The sequence below is a fragment of the Mandrillus leucophaeus genome, unplaced genomic scaffold (assembly GCF_000951045.1).
Source record: "Mandrillus leucophaeus isolate KB7577 unplaced genomic scaffold, Mleu.le_1.0 Scaffold602, whole genome shotgun sequence".
In the NCBI taxonomy this organism is placed as follows: domain Eukaryota; kingdom Metazoa; phylum Chordata; class Mammalia; order Primates; family Cercopithecidae; genus Mandrillus; species Mandrillus leucophaeus.
The window spans coordinates 540,523-566,814 of NW_012106498.1; the positions used below are offsets into that span (position 1 = coordinate 540,523).

Genomic DNA, 26,292 nt, shown 5'->3' on the forward strand with positions numbered 1-26,292 from the left:
AGGCTGAGGCATGAGAATCACTTGAACCAGGGAGGTGGAGGTGCAGAGAGCCAAGATTGTGCCACTGCACTCCAGCCTGGGTAACAGAGCAAGACCCTGTCTCAGAAAAAAAAAAAAAGAAGTATAACCTAGGCTAACTCATCTAATTTTAGTTTTCAAGAAAAGATCCTATTTTATTATTTTTCTGTTTTCACTATTAGATATGAATACTTCAGATATGAACAGCCTTCAGTGTTGTCTTACTCTCTTTTTCAGGCTAATGTTATTTCTTTAATTTTCCTTTTTTATTGATATATAATACATCTACATATTTTAGGGGTATAAGTCGTATAATTTGTGAAGATCAAACCAGTGCAACTGGAATATCCATCACCTTAAATATTTTCTCTTTCAGGGAATTGGCTCGGGAAAAGGTAATGCGAGAAGTTAAAGCCTTAGCCAAGCTTGAACACCCAGGCATTGTTAGATATTTCAATGCCTGGCTCGAAGCACCACCAGAGAAGTGGCAAGAAAAGATGGATGAAATTTGGCTGAAAGATGCAAGGTAACTAACTTTGTTACACATACACTTAAGCTAGTTTTTAGCTTTTGTGATTACAATATCAATTTTATAACTTTAGGGTTTTTTTTTTTTTTAAAGAAAAGGAACAGCAGAGTTCTGTTTCATGTTTTGAAAAGTTCTCTAACCACTTGTGAAATTTTGATTTAGATTTTGAGAACATGCAGGGGTGACTCATGCCTATAATCCCAGCACTTTGGGAGGCCGAGGTGGGAAGATTGCTTGAGCCCAGGAGTTCAAGACCAACCTGAGCAACATAGTGAGACCCTGTCTCTTAGAAAAAATAAGAGAGAACTTACATTCTGAAAAATTATTAGTTGATAGGGCTCTATACATTGTGACTGATTGAGGGATTTATGGTGTCTTTTCTCAATATAAGGTATCTGCTTCTGTTTCCAATTTTAAAAATGTTTATTCTTAGCACTTAACAATTTACAACTTCTTTTTAAGTAGTTTTGAACTATTTGCAGTTAAAAATACATAAACTTAGCCTGAATATATTGCCCATATTAACTATGATATGCTATAGGAAGGAAGGCCCTTTAAAAACTATTAAAGGAGGAGAAAAAGGAAGCATGTGTAGATAGACTGCCACCAAACAACTGGAGTGAAACTCCTACCTACAGGTGTCTAAGCAACATTAGACCCACATGAGGTACCTTGTTAAAGTGGTGCTTATTATAGACTCAACCAATAAGTAAGCCGTGGAAGGTCCAAGTGAAGTGGCCGCGTATCTCAAGGTCTTGTGAGGCGCTGCCCTACTTTGGATTAGGGCTTCAGAATCACAGCCACCAAGGAATCCTTTCTTCACTTTGCATAAAAGGCTTAGGCTGCTCTGGCAGCCCCAGACAGTCCCAGGTACTGTTTCATGTATAAAATTAAGCTTTAAAATTAAGTTTTTTAGAAGGAATGAATAATGGAATGTGATGTTCTCTATCTCACATTACATGTTTTTATTTAGTTTGTATGTTGTTTTGTTGTTTGCCATTTGGTAAGTGGCCTTATTATAGTTGAAACTTTTTAAACAGAGGGTGCAGTTCAGGTACTTTAATCAATATATATTCACTCTTACCCCTTTGTATTTCTCCCACTTTTAGCACAGACTGGCCACTCAGCTCTCCTAGCCCAATGGATGCACCATCAGTTAAAATACGCAGAATGGATCCTTTCTCTACAAAAGAACATGTTGAAATCATAGCTCCTTCACCAGAAAGAAGCAGGTCTTTTTCAGTAGGGATTTCCTGTGACCAGACAAGTTCATCTGAGAGCCAGTTCTCACCACTGGAATTCTCAGGAATGGACCATGAGGACATCAGTGAGTCAGTGGATGCAGCATACAACCTCCAGGACAGCTGCCTTACTGACTGTGATGTGGAAGATGGTACTATGGATGGCAATGATGAGGGGCACTCCTTTGAACTTTGTCCTTCTGAAGCTTCTCCTTATGTAAGGTCAAGGGAGAGAACCTCCTCTTCGATAGTATTTGAAGATTCTGGCTGTGATAATGCTTCCAGTAAAGAAGAGCCCAAAACTAATCGATTGCATATTGGCAACCATTGTGCAAATAAACTAACTGCTTTCAAGCCCACCAGTAGCAAATCTTCTGAAGCTACATTATCTATTTCTCCTCCAAGACCAACCACTTTAAGTTTAGATCTCACTAAAAACACCACAGAAAAACTCCAACCCAGTTCCCCAAAGGTGTATCTTTACATTCAAATGCAGCTGTGCAGAAAAGAAAACCTCAAAGACTGGATGAATGGACGATGTACCATAGAGGAGAGAGAGCGGAGCATGTGTCTGCACATCTTCCTGCAGATCGCAGAGGCAGTGGAGTTTCTTCACAGTAAAGGACTGATGCACAGGGACCTCAAGGTCTGTATTTGTGGCGCATCACCCTTGGGTTTCAGTCTGACGTTTTGTGATTCAGAGAAGTACTTGCAGTACTCTGACGTATCCTTAAGAGTTGGGGAGAGAAAAAGCATCTGAGAACAGAGGTCTGAGGAAGTAGCCTTGGAGGGGCCTGCCGCAAGAATAAGAAGTCTTATGTCTGAAACCTTTAGGCAAACCATGCATTCATTCTCTTCGTTAATGTGTTTGTGTTCATTTTACTGTAAAAGGTATTCTCAGTAGTCCAGGTGAGGGAAAAAAAGAAAAAGGAATCTTTAGGTAAAATCCACCATGAGCAGATATAGCCTGTTTTTTTGTTTTTGTTTTTGTTTTTTTGGTTTTTTTCCTCTATGATTTTGAGTAACCCTGACACGAATACCTGCAGGGCTCTGAAGCAGCATGGTGAAAGGTATCCGAATGGAAGGAGAGACATGGGTTCCTTCATTAGCCAGCTTGAATTGGGGCAGATCTCCACACTTTTCCTTCTATTTCTGAACTCTTTAGACTTTGGGGGAAGGGGTAAGAAGCTGAATGGGGAAAGGTAGCAAATAGTTAACCAGATGACTGTTTATAGCTCTAAAACCTTGGATTCTATTTTCAATATATTCAATAGTGAATGTTGTAGTAATATAATGTGCAAAATTACTTAAAGATTCTTACTAAAACATGACATTTCCTTAGTAGTGTTTCTAAAAATAAGTATATGGAACTTTTATTTAACTAATTTCCCACATTCCATGTACTCTTAGCCATCACCAGTAGATGTGGAGTGAATGTATAAATACTTTTCTGATGAAAGTAGCTTAAAGTCTTGATAGATGTGATTCCATTTTAAGTCTTTCCAGTTTTATGTAACCGCAGACTTGTTTCAGGCACAAAAGTAGCTATTTGGACACAAGTTATTTTCTTCTAAAATCAGCGGTAGGTTTTCAAATTCTTTGGTATATTTTAAGAGTTTTAGGGTAACAAGTGTAGGAATTAGAAATAATTCTTATTTTTCCATATAATTGTTATTTAGTCATACATAGTCATTATGCTTCAGTGATTTTGATGTGGGCCCAAACTGATTACCAAGAATTGTTCTGCACTGAATGAAAAGTTCAGAGATGAATTATTTGGTTGGATTGGAGAAGACAGTTTACAGGAGACCACACACCGCTAATTTGAGAGAATACTAGCATTTAGGTTTCAATATAGTAAATGGTTATCACTAGGTGGAAAACAACTAGCTGAAATACACATTCTTCCTGTACTTAACACTTGCTGTACGCACAAATGCCAACTTGAAAGACAATGAATCATGTTTTCACTAATAATGAATATTCTTCTGCTAATGTTATAATGTAAATGAGATATTGGTAAATATCCATTTAATGCTACAATGTTGTCTAAAGATTTTTCTGTAATTGTCTATGCACCAGAAAAACTGCAAGAAGAAAGTTAATATTCCTGTTAGTTTTTCTAGAAATCAGAAAGGTTTTTTCCTTTCTAAATAGAAGGCAATTCCTTCTAAAGATTTCTAGTGTGGTCCCCAACCAAAAAAAAAAAAAGCCAAGATTTTTCTTCCTGGGTGAAAAAGCTGTACATTTTGCTACGTTCTGACCTAAATCTTTGGCTCAATGTTAAACCTCCTAGGCCCTCTCCCCCTGTTATATTTTAGTCACATTTTTGTCTTCAGGACTTTGACTCCTGCCTCTTTAGACTGACTTCTGGTCTTCTCTTTTCTCCTCTCTGAGCTTTTCTCAGTTTCTCTTGATATACAGTATTCTGACAGAAACCTGGCCTTTCTTCATTATTCTCATCACACCTGGGTTATTTATTCTCTGGTTTCTATGGGGCATGAACCATGTCTGTTTTTTCACCTGTTATAGTCTCAGTACAATGCCTGAATATTCTAGATGGTCATATCATTTATTTTGAATTTTATTTTTTTTGCACTTAAAAGCGTTTATACTGACTTAACCAGAAAAGAAAATCTGTTGGCCCATGTGGCTAAACTGTTGAGAATTCAGGTAAAGCTTTAGCTGAGATCAAGAGAGTTAGCCAGAACCTGGTTTCTCTCCTCCCCATTTCTTATTTCTATTTAAGTTGTTTGGAGGTGGTGGGGTAGAGGGTGGAGAGAAAAGTATTGCTTTTTCCCACTATTTATCAGAAGTTTTATTCTACTTAAACCAAGGACACCTACCCATCCCCCAACAAGCCCACTCCCTGGCCAGGCAATGGGATTATGTGGATTGGCTTAAGCAACTTGTAGAACATGAATGCCTTCCACACTAACCATGGGGTTTTGCTGCACAGTCAGCAAGAAGGAAGTTCCCAAAGTAAAGTCAAGATACTTCTGGTGGAAGCACAGGGAGATAGACACTGGAGAGCCAAAAAGCTTATCTATTATAGGGTTCAGTAAATAACAACTGCCATCAGATGATGGGAGTTGAGAAGAAAGATGACATTTAATGCAGCATAGTCTATTATTGCCTCTGGTACAAAGTTATTTATTGGAGAGCTGCAGATTATTACCATAGATCTTATACACAATAACTTGATGCTTCCAAGTCAAAATCGTTTAATGGTATTTTAGAGTTTGGGAATGCAATGTTATTTTCTGTCATTATTTGAAACATGATGAAATTCAATTTCATGAGCTACATGGCTTCCTTTTTCCTCATTTCAGCGGCTATGAATGGTGGTCATATTACCCGCAGAGTAGAGTAGACTCTGAGGGAAAGATGATGTATTTCATGTAGGGCACTTTGGGTTTGAGGAGCCCATGAGATCTCTGGTTAGATGTATTCAATAAACAGTGTCATATGAGTTTAGAACTCAGGGCAGATATATGGGAGTAGATGTAGTCTTGAGAACACAGAGGTTTTACAAGAGGCAGCATACAGTAGTAGTGAAGAGCTCTTATCCCTTCTGATAATCTATATCCCCCTCTCAGACGCAAACCAAAAGATCAGTCTGTTTCATTCATTCACCAAATAGTAATTAGCTACCATAGAGCAAGAACTGGACTGAAATCTGGGCATGTGGCAGTGGATCACAAGGTCCTTTCCTCATAGACCCAAACTGCTCAGGTTTGAATCCCTGCTCCACTACTTGCTAGCTGGGTAACCTTGGGCAATTTGTCTAACTTCTGGGCCTCACTTTTTATGTCTGTAAAATGGGGGTAGTTCTCATCTAATGGGGTTGTAGTACACGAGTTAGTTAGTAGTAAACTGCTTTGAACTGTGCCTAGCACACTGCAAGTTGTATTTTCAAACTCGTTATTATTAGTTATAATTATTAAGGCTTTAAGTCATAAGTGTAGAGATGCTTGCCTGGGAAGAATATATAGAATAATAAGATTGAGGATTAAGTACCATGATCCCTAGGGAATGTGCATCTCAAAGGGTTTAAGTAGATGTTCAATAAATACTAGCACTCTTTGCTACCCTTCCCTTTTCTTTACTAGCAGTACTTGTCTGGCACAGAAAAATTGTCACTATTTTCATATTAGCCCATTTTAAAAAGAAATATACTTGAAAATATCTAGTTTATTGTATTTTTTCTTTGTAGTCATTTAAATAATTCTCTTTACTTTTTCTCCTTCATGCACACCCACTGTACTTTTGTCTGTTGTATTCTTTCCAGCCATCCAACATATTCTTTACAATGGATGATGTGGTCAAGGTTGGAGACTTTGGGTTAGTGACTGCAATGGACCAGGATGAGGAAGAGCAGACGGTTCTGACCCCAATGCCAGCTTATGCCAGACACACAGGACAAGTAGGGACCAAACTGTATATGAGCCCAGAGCAGGTGAGTTTTTCAGACTTTTACTTATTAGCACAGCAGTAGATGTACCTGATCAATCTCTTCCCATGTTTTCATTAAAATGCCCAGTAATCTAAAACCCAGTAAGTCTGAAAATTATGAAAACTGGCAGTAGTGTTCCAGTAGTAGAATAGTGACACAGCTAAGATGTAGTTTCTAAACCTGAATTGGGGCTGGATTAAGAAGAACACAGCACATAAAATGCACTCACCCCCTGAACAAGCACCTGACAGTAACCAGGAATTTGGAAAGAGACTTTGAATGCCACCGTCCCAAACTTAACTCCGGTTTGCCTTGTGTAGACTGTGTTGAAACTGTTTTCATAGCCAGCTAGACCCAGAGGTACTATACTGAGCTTCCCTCTGTAGTCATTCATAGGCAACTTCCAGCATGTACCATAATAGGAAATAGAGGCACACAGGCTGACAGGTGTTGCCTTGTGGGCTGCTTGGCCTTCACAGGAAAAGTACTGTAATCAGGGCTGGAAAAGTACTGGAAGAGCAGGGGGAGCAGGGTATCCTGAAAACGTCAGACGAGCATGCTCAGCCACCACCAGGCAAATGACCTTCACAAGCTTCTCTATGCTTAGGGCAGCGGGTCTCAGACGTTTTGGGCTCAGTACCTATTTACACTTGTAGAAATAATTGAGAACCCAAAGGTTTTCTTAACAAAATTTTATCTATCAATATTTGTCATATTAGAAGTTAAAAGAGAAATTTATAAAACTTTATTAAATCAATTAAAGTAACAGAATTAAACCTATCACATCTTAAGATATTTTTATGAAAAATAAGTATTTTCTAAAACAAAAAAAATTCCCCTGAAAAAAAAAAAAAATTAGAGTGGCATTTGTTTACATTTTTGCCAGTCTCTTTAAAGCTGACTTATCAAAGTGCTACATTCTTCTGTCTGCTTTTGTGTTCAATCTGTTGCAATATGTTATTTTGGCTGAAGCACATGAAGAAATCTGGCCTCACACAGATATGTAGTTGGAAAAAAGAGCAATATTTCATTTCAAGTAATTCTAGGTATTTTTCTTTGATAGTATATCAAAACTATTAGTATATCAAAACTTAGTTTCTTAAAATTCATTTACACTGTGAAATCTAAAACCATTCATGAATATTTTGTACTCTGGTACTTTTAACATCCCTTGGTCCATTTTGTACTTTGAATGGAACTTTTTACCCATGCTTGACTTTATATTGTGCATTAGTCATTTGGAAACTATTGGTTCCCTAAGTTTAGCAACTATTCCAAAAGTTGTCACAGTTCATCATGTAATATAAAAAGTCACTTTGGTTAATACAACCACCAATCTCATCAGAAAAGGCTTTACGTGTTAGGAGGCTATCAAATTCCCACTGGTAGATTCAAATCTTCCAAAATTTTAATTTTCACTTAAAAGCTCAACTTTTTATGATTGGCAACAAATGCTGTTAGTTTTCCTTGAAGTGCCATTCTCACATTGTTCATCTTTTTTTCTCTTTAAAAAAAAAAAGTATTTTTTTTTTTCATCTCAAGACCCCGGAGATGGGGTCATGCTGTGTTACCCAGACTAGTTTTGAACTTCTGGCCACAAGCAATCCTTGAACCTCAGCCTCCCAAAGTGCTAGGATCACAGGCGTGAGCCACCATTCCCAGTCTCATTGTTCATCTTTAAGAAACTGTCCCTCGGCCGGTTGCAGTGGCTCATACCTGTAATCCCAGCACTTTGGAAGGCCGAGGCAGGCAGATTACCTGAGGCCAGGAGTTCGAGACCAGCATTACCAACATGGTGAAACCCCATCTCTAGTAAAAATACAAAAATTAGCTGGGCATGGTAACGCACGCCTGTAGTCCCAGCTACTCAGGAGTCTGAGGCATGAGAATTGCTTGAACTCGGCAGGTGGAGGTTGCAGTGAGCCAAGATTGCACCACTGCACTTCAGCCTGGGTGACAGAGCAAGACTCCGCCTCAAAAAGAAACTATCTGTCAAGTATCCAAGTCTCAATAACTGTAGTTTGTCAACCAATTATTCTTTCAAGTCAAAATGGTGTTCTATGAAAAGAGCAGCTAGCACATATTGTAACTCAAATAATTGCACAAATGCTAATGATACTCACAAGCTAATCTGTGCTTACATCAGCAGGTCTGAACTTCTTAATATTAGTTTGTTTTTTAAATTGACTCATAATTGTACATATTTATGGGGTACGTAGTGTCGTTTTAATACATACACTATTGGATCAGGGTAATTAGCATATCCAAGGTGTCAAACTTGGAGACAACTATTGTACTTTGGTATGGAGCATAAATGTTTTTATGAATATTTTCCATTTTGTCAGATCATGAAAAAGGTGTATATTTAAAGGTTGAGATTTAATAAATTAATAATTTTTACTGCTAAGGACATTTTAGGTGAAGTGGTTTTTGGTTTTGCCTGTGAGCACGTGGTGCTGAATGTAATTGCTAGTGGTACAGCTTGGCACTGCTCGCTTGATTCATGCTTAGGTTCTGTCAATGCAAATGTCAACACAGTGAAAAATTATGTCTTAGTATTATTATGAAAATAGTCTTGGCCTTGCCAGACCTCTTGAAAGGGTGTTAGGGTCCCCAGGAATCCATGGACCATACTTCAAGAACCACCGGATTTGATAATCTTAGAAAGATTGTATCAGAGACCAGTAATAGGAACTGCCTTTGAGGAAGGCAACTTTGTTTAACTGTCATAGAGCATCCTTTTGAAGTGTTTGCATTGTTTACGTTAGTCAAGTGTTTCTTTTTTACAGTTTGAAATTTCATTTTGTATTTCATCTTTGAAGGAGGTTGCAGTGAGCCAAGATCCCGCCACTGCACTCCAGCCTGGGCAACAAAGCGAGACTCTGTCTCAAAAAACAGAAAGAAGAAATCAAGCATTTTTACGTAGAGTCGAAAAAGTATCTTAAATGAAAAAAAAAATATGCAGAAATGTGTACACCTTTTGTGTAAAGGAGGAAAAGATAGATACACATTTGCTTATGTTTACATAAAAAAAACTCTGGAATGATGTGTAAGAAACAAATGGCTATGGGGGCAGTGGCAGAGGGGAAGTGACTGGTGGGGCTAGGCCAGTGAGGGAGAGAGTGAGAGGGAACTTTTACTGTTGGTTCTTTTTGAGCCATGGGAATGTGTTACCTATTAAAAGTTAATTTGAGATGAGAAACATAAAAATTGGCAATAGACATCAAACCCAATGAACGATAGGTGCCAGTGGTTCTTGTGAATATTGATACCAAAATGAGAATAAAATGCAAAATGTATTCCTAGTAAAAGACAAATAATTTTAAGTATGCTTATCATTATAAGCTGAGTTGGTGATTCCTATATTAAATTAACAAAGATCAGAAAATGGACGACGGTAAGAACATGGAAAATAAAGGTGGGAATAGGGATTTTTACTTGATGTAGCTAAATTTGGCGAATAGAATAATAAAACAATATTTCTACCTCTGTATCACTACAGACGACAAACACAAACTGCAGCAAAGGGAAAGGATGTGAAAATACAAGTGGTGCTAAAGCCAAATATTAGTTATAACAACAAATAAATAGATGTGTTTAAATAGCCCCACGAAAGGGAAACTTCAGATTGGATTGTAACTAAAAAAAAAAAAAAAAGTTACAAAGGGAAGCTAGGTAAAAAATATACTAGGCTTTATATATAATTGCTATTTGAACATTGCTATTTGAACATTTATTGATGAATAAATTATAATTATATATACTATCATTTTGAACTTCTAGGCCACAAAGAAATATCATAGATATTGTAAATGCCTTTTTATGATCACAATACATTAAAAGAAAGGTATAGTGGTTTATAAATTGATGTTTATAATTTTGTTTGTTTTTATTTTTGCTTTTGCTTCTGTTTTGGCTGGCTGGAAATTTTATTATTTTATTTTTTTGAGACAGGGTCTTACTTTGTCACCCAGGCTGGAGTATAGTTGTGTGATCTTGGCTCACTGTAGCCTCCACCTCCTGGGCGCAAGTGATCCTCCCCCCTCAGCCTTCCAAGTAGCTGAGATTATAGGTCCACACTGCCATGCTCAGCAATTTTTTTATTTTTTGTGGAGATGAGGTCTCACTCTGTTGCCTAGGCTGGTCTTGAACTTTTGGGATCAAGCAATCCTCCTGCCTTGGCCTCCCAAAGTGCTAGGATTACAGGCGTGAGCCACTGTGCCTGGCCAACTGGAAATTTTAAAACCCTCCTAAATAACTATCAGGTCAGCAGATGGTGGATTGATAAGTGCAGCAAACCACCATGGCACACGTTTACCTGTGTAACAAACCTGCACATCCTACCCATGTACCCAGGAACTTAAAAAAACAAACAAAAAAAATTATTAAGAAATAACCATCAGATCAATAATGAAGTAAAAATACTCATACGAAGTATGAAGAAAATGTTGAAAGAAGCTGGGCACCGTGGCTTGAGCCTATAATCTCAGCTACTTAGGAGGGTGAGGTGAGAGGATCACTTGAGCCCAGGAGTTCCAGGCCAGCCTGGGCAAAATAGTGAGACCCCACCTTTAAAAGAAAATGTAAAAAACTTTTTTCAAAAATGAAAGAAATGAAAAATGGTGAAATCTATAAAAGTTTTCAAAGTTCCATTTTGAGATAAATTTATTTTACAGGCCTTCATTACATAGCACATTACTGTATAAGTGATTAGAATTCTGCTCAGTAGAAGGCAGGGAGGAGCCAAGAAGATGGAAAACAAACATAAGAATTGATACGGGTGAAACAGTAAAATAACATCATCATGGTTGTTCTAATAGTTTAAAATAAAGATAATCCTTTCTAGCATAGATACCTACTTAAGGGGGGAAAATCACAAATAAATTTAGAAATTAGAAAGGATACAGAAGAGATTTTTATTTATAAGGGACTTTCATATATAGTCAATTGGTTGCAACCAAAAGTATCCAAACTGGCCTATGTAGAAAAATAAATAAAATAAATCTATTGGCCCTGGTAATTGAATCATCCTGCTCAAATGATCTGGCCAAGGCCTGGTGAAAGGAAAACTTAAAACTGTATGAAATACCAAAATACTATAAATACATATTTCTATCTATAGGAAAATAGAAGAGCCATAAAATATCAAGTCATTGCTTCTGAGTAGTGGGACTTCTAATGAATTTTAACCTATTTTGGACTTTTCTGTATGTTCCAATTTTTCTACACAGTCTTATAACAGAATTGATATTAAAAACAGTTTTGGTTGGGCATGGTGGCTCATACCTGTAATCCCAGCACTTTGGGACAGGTGGATTGCTTGAGCTTCAGAGTTCAAAACCAGCCTAGGCAACATGGTGAAACACCATCTCTGCAAAAAATACAAAAATTAGCTGGGCATGGTGGTGTATGCCTGTGGTCCCAGCTACTTGACAGACTGAAGTAGAAAGGATCACTTGAGGCTGGGAGGCGGAGGTTGCAGTGAGCCAAGATCATGCCACTGTGCTCCAGCCTGGGTGACAGAGTAAGACCCCTTTTAAAAAATAAAAAATAAAAAAAAATAAAGGTTTTTTTGGCCAGGCGTGGTGGCTCACGCCTGTAATCCCAACACTTTGGGAGGCCAAAGCGGACAGATCACCTAAGGTCAGGAGTTCGAGACCGTCCTGGCCAACATGGTGAAACCCCATCTCTACTGAAAATATAAAAATTAGCTGGGCGTGCCGGGCGCGGTGGCTCAAGCCTGTAATCCCAGCACTTTGGGAGGCCGAGACGGGCGGATCACGAGGTCAGGAGATCGAGACCATCCTGGCTAACATGGTGAAACCCCATCTCTACTAAAAAGTACAAAATACTAGCTGGGCGAGGTGGCGGGCGCCTGTAGTCCCAGCTACTCGGGAGGCTGAGGCAGGAGAATGGCGTAAACCTGGGAGGCGGAGCTTGCAGTGAGCTGAGATCCGGCCACTGCACTCCAGCCTGGGCGACAGAGCGAGACTCCGTCTCAAAAAAAAAAAAAAAAAATTAGCTGGGCGTGATGGCGGGCACCTGTAATCCCAGCTACTCGGGAGGCTGAGGCAGGAGAATTGCTGGAACCCAGAAAGCGGAAGTTGCAGTAAGCCGAGATCTTGCCATTGCACTCCAGCCTGGGCAACAAGAGCAAAACTCCATCTCCAACAACAACAACAAAAGTTTTCAATCATGTTTTTAAAAATGTATGATTATTTAAGAGGCTGGAAACAATACTTTTACGTTTTAAATATGGTGAAAACAAATAAAAGGAATTCTATCTGGATGCTTATTAATGAAGGCTCATGACTTGGGAAGCCCCTCCCACCCAGCCCTATTTAAAAGAGATGCTTCTCCCTTCACTCCCTGCCAGAGTCCATCCCATTACACTGGTTTCTTTTTACAGCATTTTTAACTCTTTGAAATTTTTTTTTCTTTCCCTGTAAAATATAAACTATCCGTATAGGGACTTAGCTTGTTTCTCTTTCTACTCTAACACCTGAAACAACACCTAGAATGTGGCATAGTTTCGTAAGTGTTTGGTGGATGAGTGAAGGTGAATGCTAGTGAAAAGATGAACACCAGGTAGTCCTGGTCACCCCATACACACTTCTGTGGTGACTGTAGTGTGGCTTGTGGCTGCTGTGTGTGTGTGTCTTGGAAATGGGTTGCCATTTGAGAAAGGAAGAGGTTGATGACAACTGAAGCTATATTTGGTAGTGTTGAAAGTACTAGAAGATTAGGAGAGCTGTAGAAATTGTATGGCAATGTATAGTGGTTAAAATTTGGTAGTTGAAAATGCACAGTCTTAATTATCTTCTTAATCCTCTTTAAATGTAGAAACTGTCACTTTATAAAGTGCTCCTTAAAACATCGCTCAAAATAGTTTGGCTGTATGAATTGTACAATCTTACCCAAACCTTAGAAGCCATATGAAAACATTGTTTTAAAATTATTTATTATTAGAACTCTCTTAATTTTCTCATCCTTGAAATAAATGAGCAGGACCCATGGTTACTTTGTTCTTGGTTGTAATTACAAAGAAACACAGCTTAAGTTCTAGATTTGCACAGTGATTAAACAATCAATTCAAACTCAAAGGATATATTCTACCTCCTAATTCCTTATTTTTTAGATATTTTGTAAATATAACTTTTCATGCATTCATGAGGCTACATTTCTTTTTTAAATATATTTAATAATGTTAGAAATAATTAATAAATTTAGTAACACATTATATATCAGTCTGTCCTCTAGGGAATACGGAAAGTATAGGGACATATAACAAAAAAGTAAAAATCATTTACCAAAAATATCTCTAAGACATTAACAGCAGTTACTTCCTTTTCTCTCTCTCTCTCTCTCTCTCTCTCTCTCTCTCTCTCTGTGTGTGTGTGTGTGTATATATATATACACACATATATTTATACCTTACTTTAGAAAATAAAATTGGAATTCTACACTAACATTTTGGATACAATATTAAAATGTAAGCATTTCCCATATTATTAAATATTCTTAGAAAATATTTCCAGCTGCATAGTGTTCAACATTCATTTGGGACATTTTAATTCCTTGTAAATTTTGCTATTAGGAATATCACTTGGGTCACTGTCCCGGCACCCAAATGTCTGTACACATTTCCATCTGCCCTAGGGTGGGTAAAATTAGATGGGATCATTAAGCAGGAGTAAACATTTTTTGCCAAGTTGCTTCTTATAAATTTGTGTTTATTTATATTCTCCAAATAGTGTGTGAGGGTGTCCTTTACAGTTCCCCTATATGATTTGTTTTTGCACATTTTTTTTGACACTTTCAAAACCCCAGGGATAAGAAGTGAGACAGGGTTCAGATTGCTACAGTCTCTTGGAAGGGAAGAGGGTGATGCCACTGATGTGGTCACTGAAGCTTTCCATCTGCTCTTCTGTAAGCACAGAGGCAGGCAGGCAGACTGCGCAGAAGGCCAGGGAGACAGATGCCAAGTACAGTTTAGAGGGGAAGTTGTGGAGGGATCATAAACCCTGGCAACTGCCCCGTGACCAGCTCTACTCCCGAATTAAGAAGTACTGGTATGGAGCATTTCCAAAGTTCCCTTCTTTGGCTGTTTCTCAAATGTCAAGTTATATCCCTAAAGAAATTTTCACAAATAAAGGGGTTTTTCTGAGTCACCAAAAGGTCAATTTTAATTTAAATAAAGCTTTATTTAATCGAGTAGTTCTGTTGTAATTCATTTGTTCATTTTAACAACTAAGTATTTACTGAGGGCCTTCTCTATACTTAGCCCCAGTGCTGGACGATAGCAACACAAAAGAAGCATTTCCTTTCCTCCAGGACTTGATAATCTAGTTGTGAAGAATAAGAAATATACACATGAAAAATACAACCAAGAATGCAAAGTATCCATAATTAAGTGCCCTAATGAAGGCTAACTACAGTTGATTAGTGGTTTGGAGTAATGAAGATTTTCTCATAAAAATGGGTTAGCACTAAGATGATTAGAAATGAGAGATTTGCTTTAGATAGCGTTCCCTTTGAAAAACCTCACCTCAGGGGTAGTCAGGCAGATTTTGCTGGCTCCCACAAACTTTTTTAGCATGGCAAGTCTCCAGGTTTCCAAGAGGCCTGTTTTACTGATGCATATCTCAGAGCTGTACCTGGGCTTTCCTTCTGTAATGCTGAGTAGTTTAATTACTCTTGGTGTAGTAGTGAAGAAAAGAGACTTGGGAGATTAACTCTTTGCTAACATTTTTACACGTGTACTTGCATTTAAACCAAGAAGTGACTAAGTAAACTTTGGGATTCAATAATGCTGTAATATCAACAGTACTGTCTCTATGTTAATTTTTAAATTTTCTTTATATGGGATTTCAGATTCATGGAAACAGCTATTCTCATAAAGTGGACATCTTTTCTTTAGGCCTGATTCTATTTGAATTGCTGTACCCATTCAGCACTCAGATGGAGAGAGTCAGGGTAAGTACCCTCCCTACTCAACAAAAAAGGTTCAAATAGAAAATAATCTAACATTTACAAAAGAGTTTTTTAAAGACTTAGTTGTTCTTAATACCAGCAGACCAGTTAACTAAAAGTAAAAGAGGTGATGTGAGTAACACAGGGAGGAGTTCTAGACTATTTGCTTCCATTTAAAGTTCAGTCTTCAAAAATTTGGTTGGATTGTTTGTTCTTTGTTTTTGCTTAAATTCATCATAATTTAACAATGTTTTGCACTCAGTAAGTTTGTAATAAGTAAATATTTAGGAGAACCACAAGGTAATGGGGGCCATACATTCATATATTTAAAAGCTGTCAGATTATGCACAATTAGGTTTTTTTTTCTCTCAAAATAAACCATGACCACAGCCTTTAAAGCAGGCAGTACTGAAAATCTTTTTTTTTTTTTTTCAAGACAAGGTCTTGCTCTGTCGCTCAGGCTGGAGTGCAGTGGTGCAATCACAGCTCACTGCAGCCTCAACCTCCTGGGCCCAAGCCATCCTCCCATCTCAGTTTCCCCAGTAGCTGGGACCACAGGCACGTGCCACCACGCCTGGCTAATTTTATTTTATTCATTAGTGTGTAGAGATGGGCTCTGCCTATGTTGCCCAGGCTGGTCTCAAACTCCTGGGCTCAAGTGATCCTCCTGCCTTTGCCTCCCAAAGTGCTGGGATTATAGGGATGACTGAAAGTCGTTTTAAAGTAGCCCTCTGGGCCAGGCGCGGTGGTTCACGCCTGTAATCCCAGCACTTTGGGAGGCTGAGGCGGGCGGATCCCAAGGTCAGGAGATCGAGACCATCCTGGCTAACACGGTGCGTCTCTAGTAAAAATGCAAAAAATTAGCCGGGCGTGGTGACAGGCGCCTGTAGTCCCAGCTACTAGGGAGGCTGAGGCAGGAGAATGGTGTGAACCCGGGAGGCGGAGCTTGCAGTGAGCCGAGATCGCGCCACTGCACTCCAGCAGCCTGGGCGACACAGAGCGAGACTCCGTCTCAAAAAAATAAAATAAAATAAAATTTTTAAAAAGTAGCCCCCTGGGCCAGGCATGGTGGCTCACACCCCTAATCCCAACACTTTGGGAGGCTTGAGCAGGAAGATCACTTGAGGCTGGGAGTTCAAGACCAACCTGGGCAACATAGTAAGACCTCATCTCTACAAAAAATTTAAAAATTAGCAAGGCATGGTAACACATGCCTTGGGAGGCTAAGGCAGGAAGACCACTTGAGCCCAGGAGTTCAAGGTGGTTACAGTAAGCTATGATTGTGCCACTGCACTCCAGACTGGGCGACACAGCAAGACCCTGTCTCTGAAAATAAATAAAGTGGACCTCTGTCACATTCTTCCCTATCTTTCATAAGTAGCTACCCTCACCTCTTCTAGTTGTTGTCCCTGATACTTACCTCTGTATTTTCAAGGTTTAGGCTCTTGTCACTGTTTCTTATTTTATCAGTTTTAGATCTTACTTATTGATCTCTGGCCATGGTAGAAGAGGAAGTAGTTCTCACATAGAGCGAAATGACTCATACCTTCTGACCGAAAGGACCTACCAAATGTTCTATATAATAAAGTTGGGGGGGGGAAGAAAAAAAACAGTCAAAATAACTAAATTTCAGAACACCAGAAATAAAGACCCTAAAGCTTCCAGAAAGAAAAATAAAACAGGTCTAACCTAAGTAAAGGATCAAGAATCAGAGGGCATCAAAATTTATATAGTTATAAATGCCTCAGAGAACACTATCAAGAAAGTGAAAAGACAAGGTGGACGCAGTAGCACGTGCCTGTAGTCCCAGCTATGTGGGAAGCTTGAGGCAAGAGGAATTCCTTGAGACCAGGAGATCACGAGTACAGTAAGCTATGATTATGCCTGCAAATAGCCTGGGCAACGTGAGACCCTATCTCTAAATAAATTAATTAAATAAAATAGAAAGTGAAAAGGCAGCTCACAGAATGGGAGAAAATATTTGTAAATCCTATATCCGAAAAGTATCTAGAATTCAGAATATATAAAGAACTATTCCAACTCAACAAAAAGACAACTCATTTTTAAAAGGGGCAAAGCAATACACCTTTCTCCAAAGAGGATAAACAAATGGCCAATAAGCATGTGAAAAGATGCTCAACATCATTAGGCACTAGGGAAATGCAAATCAAAACCACAAAGAGATACCACTTCAGCACAATCTAAGGTATCTGTAATTAAAAAAAAAAAAAAAAAGAAAATAGCAAGTGTTGGCTAGGATGTGGAGAAATTGGAACCCTCATGCCTTGCTGGTGGAATGTAAAATGGTGCAGCTGCTTTGAAAAACAGTCTCGCAGTTCCTTAAACAGTTAAACATAGAATTACCATAGGATCCAATAATTCTGCTCCTAGGTATATACTCAAGGGAAATGAAAACATAGATAAAAACTTGTATACAGCTGTTCATATGAGCATTATTTCTAATATCCAAAAGTAGAAACCACCTAAATGCTCATCAACTGATGAATGGAAAAACCAAGTGTGGTATTTTATACAATGGAAAGTGTTCAGCCATTGTAAGGAAGGAAATACTAATATGTGCCGCAACGTAGATGAATCTTGAAACCATGCTGAGTGAAAAAGCCAGACACACAAGTCCACTTCTGTATGATTTAATTTTTATGAAATATTCATAATAGGCCACTCCATAGAAACAAAGATTTCCAACATTTTCTTTGTGCTTTAATATGGCCCTTTCTCTCTCTCTCTCTCTCTCCCCCTCCCTCCCTCCCTCCCTCTCCCTCTCCTTCTCTCTCTCTCTCTCTCCCCCTTATCCTTCCCTCCACACATATATACATACATACACACACACACGCGGGCGCACACACAGTCATCTTGGTATCCACAGGGGATTGGTTCCAGGACTCCCTGTGGATACCAAATCTGTAGATGCTCAAGTCCCTTATATAAAATGGTGTAATATTTGCATAGAACCTACATATATTCTGTGTATTTTAAATCTTCTATAAATTACAGTACCTAACATAATGTAAATTCTGTGTAAATAAGTATTATACTATATTACTGAGGTAATAATGACCAAAAAAATCTGTATCTGTCCAGTACAGATGCAAGCATCTATTTTTAAATTTTAAAAATATTTTCATTCCATGGTTGGTTGAATCCTTGGATGTGGAATCTGTAGATGTGGAAGACCAACTGTATATACATATATATTTCTCCTATATTTTGAGGATATTTGATGGAATGTACATCTGTGCTCAGGAAACATATAGTTATTAAATCAGGAAAAGCTATTGATAAATTTTCCACTTGAGAAATATATAGCCTCTTAGTCATTTTGTTAGAGTATCAAAAAATATTTTCATGTTTTTTGTCAAAGTAAACCTAATGATACTTTTTTTCTTTTTAGACCTTAACTGATGTAAGAAATCTCAAATTTCCACCATTATTTACTCAGAAATATCCTTGTGAGGTATGTGTAGTTCTCATCTTTTATCTTCTTTAGAATCATCTTTAGAACTTAAGGGGTCCTTAGCAGTCGCCCAGTTTCCCCATATTACAGATGACAAGCCAAAAGTCTAGAGAGGAAAGAGACCTGCTCCCAAGAGCACAAAAATTTTTAAACACTGGAACTGGAGCCTGGCTCCTTCAGCCTAATGTCCAGTGTTCCACACTGTAGCACCTGTAAAATTTATATATTGATAAATCTTGCATTTCCTTAAATAATTAAGTTGGAGTTAGTATGTGTTCATTTTCAAATTGGAAAAAGTCAAAATTTATCTTTCAGTATCATAAGTATAATGAAGGGTTGCATTAAAAAATGGACTTTGTAACTATATATTAATACCTGTATATACTTACATATGTTTTACTAAAAATTGTCATCATGTATTTTGCAAACTTGATGGATCTATTCCCACGGTGGCTCATAAGGGTACATGTTATATTCAAAGAGATTTTTAGAAACCAAGAAAAGGTGTTGGTTGCTGATCTCTGCCTTATTTTTTTCTAATTAAAATTTTTATTGAGATAATTGTAGATTTACATGCAATTGTAAGATTTTTAAAACTCAGATTATATCTGTGTTTCAAGGATGTGATTAAATAATCCTTTATAATATGTTAGAAAATCAAATTACCCAAAAATCGTCCATGCTTTTTTGGAATGAGGGTTGGCAAACTAGTGCCCACAGGCCAAATCCAGCCTACCACCTATTTTTATAATAAAGTTTTATTGGAACACAGCCATGTCCATTAATTTACGACTTGTCTCTGGCTGCTTTTGTTCATCGATAGCAGAGCTGAGTAGTTGTTATCAGAGACTTGAAAACTCGAATATGGCTCAAAAACTTAAAATATATGCAGAAAAATTTTGCCAACACTGATTTTAAAAACTGTACAGTGATCAAACCTGGCCATTTTATCACAAAACAATTTTTATATTTCAGTATATGATGGTTCAAGACATGCTCTCTCCATCCCCCATGGAACGACCTGAAGCTACAAACATCATTGAAAATGCTGTGTTTGAGGACTTGGACTTTCCAGGAAAAACAGTGCTCAGACAGAGGTCCCGCTCCTTGAGTTCATCGGGAACAAAACATTCAAGACAGTCCAACAACTCCCATAGCCCTTTGCCAAGCAATTAGCCTTAAGTTGTGCTAGCAACCCTAATAGGTGACACAGATAGTAGCCTACTTCTTAGAACATGCCTGTCCAAAATTGCAGACTTGAAAAGTTTGTTATTTGCTCAATTTTCTTGTGGACTACTTTTTTTTTTATATCAAATTTAAGCTGGATTTGGGGGCATAACCTAATTTGAGCCAACTCTTGAGTTTTGCTATATGTAATAAAGGGCTGTCTTTGTTCTTTGTTAGTCTCTTGAAACTGGCTGCTGGCCAAGCTTTATAGCCCTCATCGTTTGCCTAAGGAGGTAGCAGCAATCCCTAAAATATAGATAGTGAAAACTAAAATGGAAATATTTTTATAATACAGAAGAAAGAAAGTCCCCCTATGTGGTAACTGTATTGTTCTAGAAATATGCTTTCTAGAGATATGATGATTTTGAAACTGATTTCCAGAAAAAGCTGACTCCACTTTTGTCCCTGGTGGGTAAATTAGGAATCTGCACTATTTTGGAGGACAAGTAGCACAAACTGAATAACGGTGTATGTCCATAGTTTTATAGTCCTATTTGTAGCATTCAGTAGCTTTTATTCCTTAGATGGTTCTAGGGTGGGGTTAGAGCTTTTTGTACTTTTACCTCCAATAAAGGGAAAATGAAGCTTTTTATGTAAATTGGTTAAAAAGTCTAGTTTTGGGAGGAAAAAAGCTGTAGTAAGAAATGGATCATATATATTACAACTAACTTCTTCAACTATGGACTTTTTAAGCCTAATGAAATCTTAAGTGTCTTATATGTAATACTGTAGGTTGGTACTTCCCCAAAACTGATTATAGGTAACAGTTTAATCATTAACTTGCTAACATGTTTTTATTTCTCACTGTAAATATGTTTATGTTTTATTTATAAAAATTCTGAAATCAATCCATTTGGGTTGGTGGTGTACAGAACACACTTAAGTGTGTTAACTATTGTGACTTCTTTCAAGTCTAAATGATTTAATAAAACTTTTTTTAAATTACGTATGGTTGACTCTTATTTTGAGGAGTTAGTCCCAAAATGGTAGATTTTCAGATTTATAAAATGGGATCATAGATCTAGAAAGAGTCATAAACCTATCCTCAAGAAAACTTCTTCCTAACCCATTTCAGACAGGCATCTTTTTCATCATTTCCCAAAGACTTGGCAGGCCCTTTCAAAATTCACAAGGTCCATAATTGACAGACATTTTTGCTCAGTGCCTACCCTGTGCCAAGGACTGGGAATATAGAGGGGACTCTCCCCTAAAGGGAGAGCTCTCAGAGAAAAGGGCTGTGGTGATGCTAGTTGTATTGATACCGACGTGCATCTGACATGTGCCACATGGAGGCATGTGGCATGCTGGGCTGACGGGGCATGAACCAGCTAGACACAACCTAGAAAGGTCAAAATGCATAGCATCTCCATCTTACAAACAAATAATGTGTGCCACACAAGGTGATGAGCAACCTGTCAGCTGGAAAAACACTTCCCAGATCTTTGTGGCTGACTGTCTATCCGGACTCACTTGCAGCAGCGCTGCTCTAATGACTTCCCCAGCTTCTGCCTGGTTCCTGGCCAGCTCACCCCCGTCGTCTTCATCTCTTGGTCCGCCTGCCTTAGTTGCTATTCCTTTTCTGCCTTCCTCTTTACCCCAGCCAGGGGTGTGCTTTTGGCAGCATACCCCACTCAGTCCCCCAAAGATCCTTTGACCCCCAGGACTCCCCTAGGAGCTAGCCATGGCAGACACTATTATTACCACTCTACTTACGGTCAAACCCAGGTCCAGAAAGGTGCTGTGATTTGTCCAAGGCCACAAAGACAGCAAGAGCAGAACCGGGATCAAAACCTAGGTACTGAGATTCCTAGTCAGTGTTTTGTTTACTCCCTTGCACCAAGCTGTCTAGGGATTTGTAAATTCTTACATGATGTAATCAGGTTTTCTTTCATTTTTACCCTGAGTCTGCTTTTGCTGACCACCAGCAGGAAAGCGGGCACGGGGTTGGGGAAGTTAAGAGACTGGGCTTGGGCCGGGCGCGGTGGCTCAAGCCTGTAATCCCAGCACTTTGGGAGGCCAAGACGGGCGGATCACGAGGTCAGGAGATCGAGACCATCCTGGCTAACACAGCGAAACCCCGTCTCTACTAAAAAATACAAAAAATTAGCCGGGCGAGGTGGCGGGCGCCTGTAGTTCCAGCTACTTGGGAGGCTGAGGCAGGAGAATGGCGTGAACCCGGAAGGCGGAGCTTGCAGTGAGCTGAGATCCGGCCACTGCACTCCAGTCTGGGCGACAGAGCAAGACTCCGTCTCAAAAAAAAAAAAAAGAGACTGGGCTAGCAACACTTAAGTCCATAACAGTAGTTAGAATGGAGACCCCTGTGTTCTCACCCACAGCCTTTTCTACTGACTCCAAACCCCACTGCACTCTTTAAGTTCTGTTGTTTTTCTGGCATCTTCCCATTCCCCGCCCTTGCCTCTGCTTTTAGCACATTGTATTTGATAATACTTATTCTCAGGCTGCAGAGGAGCCAGCAACTCTGATGAAGATTAGCTCCCCCTTGTTCGTTTCTAAGATCTCAGAAAGTAAGGGGACACTTTTTTGTAGTCCAGTAACATCCAGCATAAAGCCTGGTACGTGATTACGTATTTGCAGAATTGAATTTGAGGAACCTAGATATAACCCCCACTACAATAAAAATTTGGCAAAAGTGAAGGAGGAAAGATGGCTTTAAAATCCTGATACTGGCTGGGTGCAGTGGCTCACACCTGTAATCCCAGCATTTTGGGAAGTCAAGGCAGGTGAATTGCTTGAGCTCGGGAGTTTGATACCAGCCTGGGCAACATAGCAGGACCCCATCTCTACAAAAGATACAAAAGTTAGCCAGGTGTTGTGGTGCATGCCCGGAGTCCCAGCTACTCCTCCAGGGGCTGAGGTGGGAGAATCGCATGAGCCCAACAGACAGAGGTTGCAGTGAGCTGTGGTTGCACCACTGCACTCCAGTCTGGGCGGGAGAGTGAGACCCTGTCTCAAAAAAGAATCCTGATGCTAAAAACAGATGAAAGCATCAAATCCCAGAAGTGTTTTGTTTTGTTTTGTTTTGTTTGAGACGGAGTCTCCCTTTGTTGCCCAGGCTGGAGTGCAGTGGCACCATCTCGGCTCACTGCAACCTCCACCTCCTGGGTTCAAGCGATTCTCCTGCCAGGAAAGAGCACAGGGCTCTCCTGATTCACCCTTCAGGGAGGCAGTAGGACTAGCCTGAGAGCTGGTCTGGGGATAGGAAGCCCATAAGAAAATTTGAAAACTAGTTACCTAGTCTGCTGTTTGCCTCCCAGGATTAGACAGAAAAGCAGACTTTTATGATGTTAGGATGGTGTGGGGGGTTTTCTTACTGATATCTTTCTCTGGATGCATTTCCAACAAAAGCTATTTTATTTCTGTGCCATTTTTCTCTGAGAGAGTGGAGATAGAATAAGCTCCCAGTCTAACCACTAGCCATAGTGGAGAAGTCAAGGGCTAAGCGGGGACTCTGGATGTTCTTTGGCTCACTGCTGGGAACATCTATGATCCCCCATAACTAGATTGTCAAAGCACTGCCTCGCGAGACTTCCCCCTGGAGAGCCTATCCCTGCAACTACAGTAGCTGTCACCAGGTGGCTCATTTTCACCGTTTTCCCAAGTACAGTCATGCGTTGCTTAAAGATCTGAGAAATGCATTGTTAGGTGATTTCGTCCTGCAAACATCACAAAGTGTACTTACACAAACCTAGACGGCACAGCCTACTGCACACCTGGGCTGTATGGTGCAGGCTATTGCTACACACCTGGACAGCATGATGTCTACTGAAAACTGTAGGCCATGGTAACAAAATGGTAAGTATTTGTGTGTCTAAACATAGAAAAGGGACAGTAAAAATACAGTATTAAAAACTTTTTTTTTTTTTTGAGACGGAGTCTCACTCTGTCACCCAGGCTGGAGTGCAGTGGTGCGACCTCAGCTCACTGTAACCTCTTCTTCCTCGTTCAAGCAATTCTCATGCCTCAGCCTCTGGAACAGCGGGGATTACAGGTGCCTGCCACCAGGCTCAGCTAAGTTTTGTATTTTTAGTAGAGACAGGGTTTCATCATGTTGGTCAGGCTGCCCTCGAACCCCTGACCTCAGGTGATACACCCACCTCGGCCTCCCAAAGTGCTGGGATTAGAGGCGTGAGCCACCGCGCCCAGCCCCAGTATTACAATCTTATGGGACCACTGTTGTATATGTGTTCCCTCACTGACTAAAACATTGTTCTGTGGCACGTGACTGTAGTAGACAGTTGAGGACTGAGATGAAGAACATTCCTCCACCTGTAAAGGTATTCCTCCCTCCCCTCATACGTTCAACACATCATGAGAACAAGCATGTCAACATAATCTAAATATGGCAGATATTGCAAAATTCAACCATACAAAGTCCCACATGCCATGAACTGCTTTTAAATTTCTCATGTGGACAATGACTTAAAACAACAAATAGGCTAGGTGCGGTGGCTCACGTCTATAATCCCAGCACTTTGGGAGGCCGAGGTGGGAGGATCACTTAAGTCCAGGAGTTTGAGACCAGTCTGGGCAACATGGTGAAATCCCGTCTCTACGAATAAAAAATAGAAAATAGAATAGAAAATAGCCAGGCATGGTGGCACATACTTAGAGTCCCAGCTGCCTGGGAGACTGAAGTGGAAGGATCACCAGAGCCTGGGAGGTTGAGGCTACAGTGAGCCATGATTGTGCCACTGCACTCCAGCCTGGACTACAGAGTGAGACTTTGTCTCAAAATAAACAAACAAAAAACAAATACAGGAACAGTATGTACCTGGCTACTTCCAACAACTCTACTCCTAACAACTCTTAGTATCCCTAATCCCTAATCCCTTACTCGGTGCCTCCCTCTTTGGAGCAGCTGAGTAGCTTTCTTTTCTGATTCTTCTTCGTGTTCTAGGGGACTAAGAAAAGGTTGGGGAAGGGAGAGGGAACAGAGAGAACACCCCATGCAAAGGAATGGAGGGAGGGCAGGAGTAAAAAAGAAAGTTCTCAAAGGTGGTGGGGAGTAGACCAACTTAAAAATTAGTTTTGAGTCGGAAAGGCCAGGACACTGGAATTCACTAAATACAGATGAAGGAGAAGATGGCTCCTGAGTTTCCGGTGTGGACGATTTTATAGAATCCAGAGGAGGGTGCAGTTTGGGGACAGAAGAAATGACAGATATCCCTTTTTGAAGATGATGGATGAGTATTCCAGGACTTTGTTGGTGAACAGTTAAGGTATTATTAGAAAATCAGAAGCTGTAGAAAGTTACTGAACTGAGGAAGGACATGATGAGAGATTCTAAGATCACTATAGGCTGGACACAGAGGCTTACTCCTATAATCCCAACACATTGGCAGGTCAAGGCAGGAGGACTGCTTAAGCCCAGGAGTTCAAGACTAGACTGGGCACCATAGTGAGATCCCTATCTCTAATTTTTTTTTTTTTTTTTAATCACAAGATCACTATGGTGGCTGAGGAAGAGGGTTGACAAGAGGGAGAAAGAGTTGGAGATGAAACCAGATAGGGGCCGTTAGCCTCTATCCAGCAAGAGGTTAGAGGGCCTGAGCCAGGGAAGTGGAAGCTGAAAGCCATCCCTTCTTTGTCCAGCAGCTGACCACGTGCTAGCTCCCAACAACCAGAGGAGGGTCTTCTATCAATGCTCTGTAATGTTGAGTTTTAAAGGACTTCAGGGGCTGCTATAGTGACTGGCTCTTTGGGAAGAACCTGCTGCTTTCTCAAATGTTAGCTTTTAGAGTACCCAGAGAACACTGTCATAAATGATGGCAGCCACTTGGGGACCAGCTCCTCTCTTGCTAGCAGCAAGAATGTGAGTAGGAAGAGGAGAGGAAACAGTATAGAATTTGCGGGCGTAGAGCTCTACTGCCTGCCAGGAAGAGCCTGGGAGAATTTTCACCACCCAGAAAGGTCACAAACTTGCCCCGAGGGAGTCAGAGGGTTTTATACTGAGAAGTAATGAAGGAGAAAGGGTGCTGTTTCTCCAAAAGGATCTTTTCATGACTTACTCAAGAAAACGGCTGTCCAGCCTGGCCAACATGGTGAAATCTCGTCTCTACAAAAAAAAAAAAAAAAGCAAAAATTAGCCAGGCACACTGGTGCACGCTTATAGTTCCAGCTACTGGGGAGGCTGAGGCCGGAGAACCGCTTGAACCCTGGAGGTGGTAGCAGGAATTGTCGGTACAAAGACCTGGCCCAGGAAGAAGAAGAGCTCAGGCTGGCCAAGCCAAGATCGTGCCACTGCGCTCCAGCCTGGGCCACAGAGCGAGACTCCGTCTCAAAACAAAACAAACAAAAAAAGCCCAAATGAATAAGTGAAGATATATTCATACTATAGACACGCAATGAGTCA

At 39.8% G+C, this 26,292-nt stretch overlaps 1 protein-coding gene across 3 annotated transcripts in view; it reads left to right on the forward strand.

The window, feature by feature from the left end:
• The window catches only part of EIF2AK3 (eukaryotic translation initiation factor 2-alpha kinase 3), an 84,631-nt gene extending 63,767 nt beyond the window's left edge, over window positions 1-20,864 (forward strand). For all 3 annotated transcript variants that reach the window (XM_011999824.1, XM_011999822.1, XM_011999823.1), the window contains 6 exons: window positions 395-544; window positions 1,657-2,434; window positions 6,080-6,247; window positions 15,119-15,220; window positions 18,630-18,692; window positions 19,668-20,864. In XM_011999824.1, coding sequence (XP_011855214.1) covers window positions 395-544; window positions 1,657-2,434; window positions 6,080-6,247; window positions 15,119-15,220; window positions 18,630-18,692; window positions 19,668-19,868 — 1,462 coding nt within the window. In that variant the 3' untranslated portion in view covers window positions 19,869-20,864. The remainder of the gene's footprint in view (window positions 1-394; window positions 545-1,656; window positions 2,435-6,079; window positions 6,248-15,118; window positions 15,221-18,629; window positions 18,693-19,667) is intronic.
• The last annotated feature ends 5,428 nt before the right edge of the window (window positions 20,865-26,292 follow it).